General features: G+C 39.1%; 1 protein-coding gene across 1 annotated transcript in view; it reads left to right on the plus strand.

The window, feature by feature from the left end:
* TEOVI_000693300 (uncharacterized protein) overlaps nt 1-9 on the plus strand; it is a gene marked incomplete at both ends in the record, with an annotated part of 1,080 nt that extends 1,071 nt beyond the window's left edge. Inside the window, one exon of the mRNA XM_067221277.1 lies at nt 3-9. Coding sequence (XP_067077378.1) covers nt 3-9 — 7 coding nt within the window. The remainder of the gene's footprint in view (nt 1-2) is intronic.
* Between the last annotated feature and the right edge of the window lie 2,636 nt (nt 10-2,645).

Genomic DNA, 2,645 nt, shown 5'->3' on the forward strand with positions numbered 1-2,645 from the left:
CGTTCATAACAGACATAGGCGACCGCACAACCAAGCTATGGGGCGGCGACAGTTTAAAAGACAAAAAGTACTCAGAACTGTCTTCGACAAAACACCTGGAAGAAGCGTATGCACATGCCGTGGCGCAGAACATCCACAACAAAGCAGAAAAGGCAAAGACACTAATTTCCAAAGCAAAAGAGGCAGAGTGTAAAAACAAGGTCAAAAATGACTGCAATGGTAACTGCGAATGGAGAGGCACTGATGATAAAGGGGAGTGCAAATCCAAAAATGGAGAAGAGGGAGTGAAAGCGGAAGACAATAAAGAGGAGAAATGTGCGGTAAATTGGAGGATGTCTGCAAGAAGGAAGCTGGTTGCAAATGAGAAAATACCACTTGTAAGGATTCCAGCTTCCTTGTAAATAAGAAATTTGCTCTGATGGCTTCTGCCTGTCTGAGTTCGTAGTTTTAAAAATCAAGAACGTTAATGATTGTTTCTCAATTTTATGAATTTCATAAAATTTTCCAAATTATGTACATTTTAAAACTTTTTGTCAACTATTGAAAAATGTACAGATTTTTTAAAAAATAAAAATTTGTCATGATTATGATCAATGAGTGTAAAGTATTATAATGATAAGGTACCAAAAAGAAGTGATATTCTCATTTTGTTTAATCTGTTTTTTATGAACATCAGTTAGAATTATAATTATGATAATAATATTAGGAGCGTTGTGAGTGTGTATATACGAATATAAAAATAATTATAGTGTTGGAAACAAAATGGATTGCCATAACATAAGCAATAAAGGAAGTGGGAAGGTTACGTTGGACGCAGAAGACAACTAGATGCAATGCAGTCGACGGAAGATCAAGGAAGCGGCAAAATTAGTTGTAAAAAAGACACTATAACCCATGGTAAGTGGGTATGATGTTCTCTCAGTTATATGGCTTCAAAGTAAAAAAACTAAAAGAGTATCATACTCACTTGGAGAAACTAGAGATACAGAGGGAAATGGGTATGTTTTTTTTTCGTGCGAAATGTACCAAACCATGGAGGTTGTTGTTGATAGCGGAGTCAATCAAAAGAATAATTCCAGAATGACGGCGCACAGGAGCTACAATAAACCTTTATTTCATCACAAGATAATGTCGAAACATAAAGCCTTAAAAGCCCCTATACGCAGGTAATTTTCAAAAGTTATTAGATAGAATGAATATTTGTTTCTATATTCCAAGTAGTGGAGGTACAAAATGTTGGTCTAGTTAACAGATTTTGTGTGTCAGAAAAGATAGATCATAGAATAATGCAAGTAGATTCATCACAGAAGACAAGCACTAGTTAGAAGCATCAATTTCTTATAAGCAATTTATTTACCTTACAGAGTTCTGTATCGCTAAGTTAAAAGGAAAGTAATGATAGAAGCCGAGTAAGATGGAGATACAAAAAGCGATTACGTTGCATTTTGATTCAACGAGGACCAAGAACCAGAGCAAAGAAGGCATCCCAACCACGAGAGAAGCAGAAAGAGCGTCTACAAAAAGGCATAAAGGATAACGACAGTCAATTTATCTCGATAATGTACTGGCAAGGGCAAAGAAACCACTATCCCTGGATCTAAGGAGAAAACTGATAGTAGTAACAAAGACAACATTGAGCCCACCGCATTTGCACAGAAATATATAAAAACCCCGTCTAACCGGTGACGGCAACTGTGTAAAGTGGCATTTTAATAGGAAGTTGTTGAAAGAAAATGGAAGCAGTGTTGGCGGCATCAACACATCATGAATATGGAATATTCCACAAAATTCACAATAGATGAGCGTGGAAGGAGAAGGTAATAAGTGGCTTTGTGGGTACCTTTTGGGATCATATGTGATATATAGAGACAATTGACACAGCACGCCAGCAGCAGGCTCGCCACTGGACATGTGTTAGACAGCAGATTTTGCAGATAACGGCGAGAGTAAAGCCATATGAGCAGGTAAAAAAGCCAAAGCGATTCAAAAACACACACCTGCAGGCAATGATCGCTTTAAAACAGCCGAAATATTTCTTCATAAAAACTGACATAGTGTAGAGGCTACAACAGAGAACATACACCTAAAATATAAAAAAAACAGTTTCTTAGCGAGCTGACACAGGTTGCCACCCCAGATATAAGCTGAAAACCGGTATAGAGTTTCTCCACTTGATCTAACAAGCAAAGCAAAGAAACACACCACCAAAGAATAAAAACACAAAAGCGAGCTGCTCTGAAGAAAATAGGAAGCGACAAAGAATGAAGCTATCTGCAGCTTTAACACACATTTTTTTCATGACAGTTTATGCTACGGCAACGCGATCACCTCCCTCGGGAGCACGTTCGCTCTGCGAAACTGCATGCCGCTGCGGACACAGGGTAACGAAACTGGAAAAATACTGCGATGTGACCCTAAAAGCGGCGTCGAGACAACTAGCGGCCAATTCGCTGGAAATAGGCAGACTACTTGCAGCAGCGGCTACCGCAGGCGATGAAGTGGCAAAAACTCTGACACCGCTACTTGCTACAGCAACAGCGAAGCTGCAGTAGCAACTACAGGAATCTCAGTCAGCCTCAAAAAAGATTTTAATGCAATTACAGCACTTTAGCGCCATGCGGGCTCAGTACTATGCGATATCCAAC

This window comes from Trypanosoma equiperdum (genome assembly GCF_001457755.1).
Source record: "Trypanosoma equiperdum strain OVI genome assembly, contig: ctg_1395, whole genome shotgun sequence".
NCBI classification, from domain to species: domain Eukaryota; phylum Euglenozoa; class Kinetoplastea; order Trypanosomatida; family Trypanosomatidae; genus Trypanosoma; species Trypanosoma equiperdum.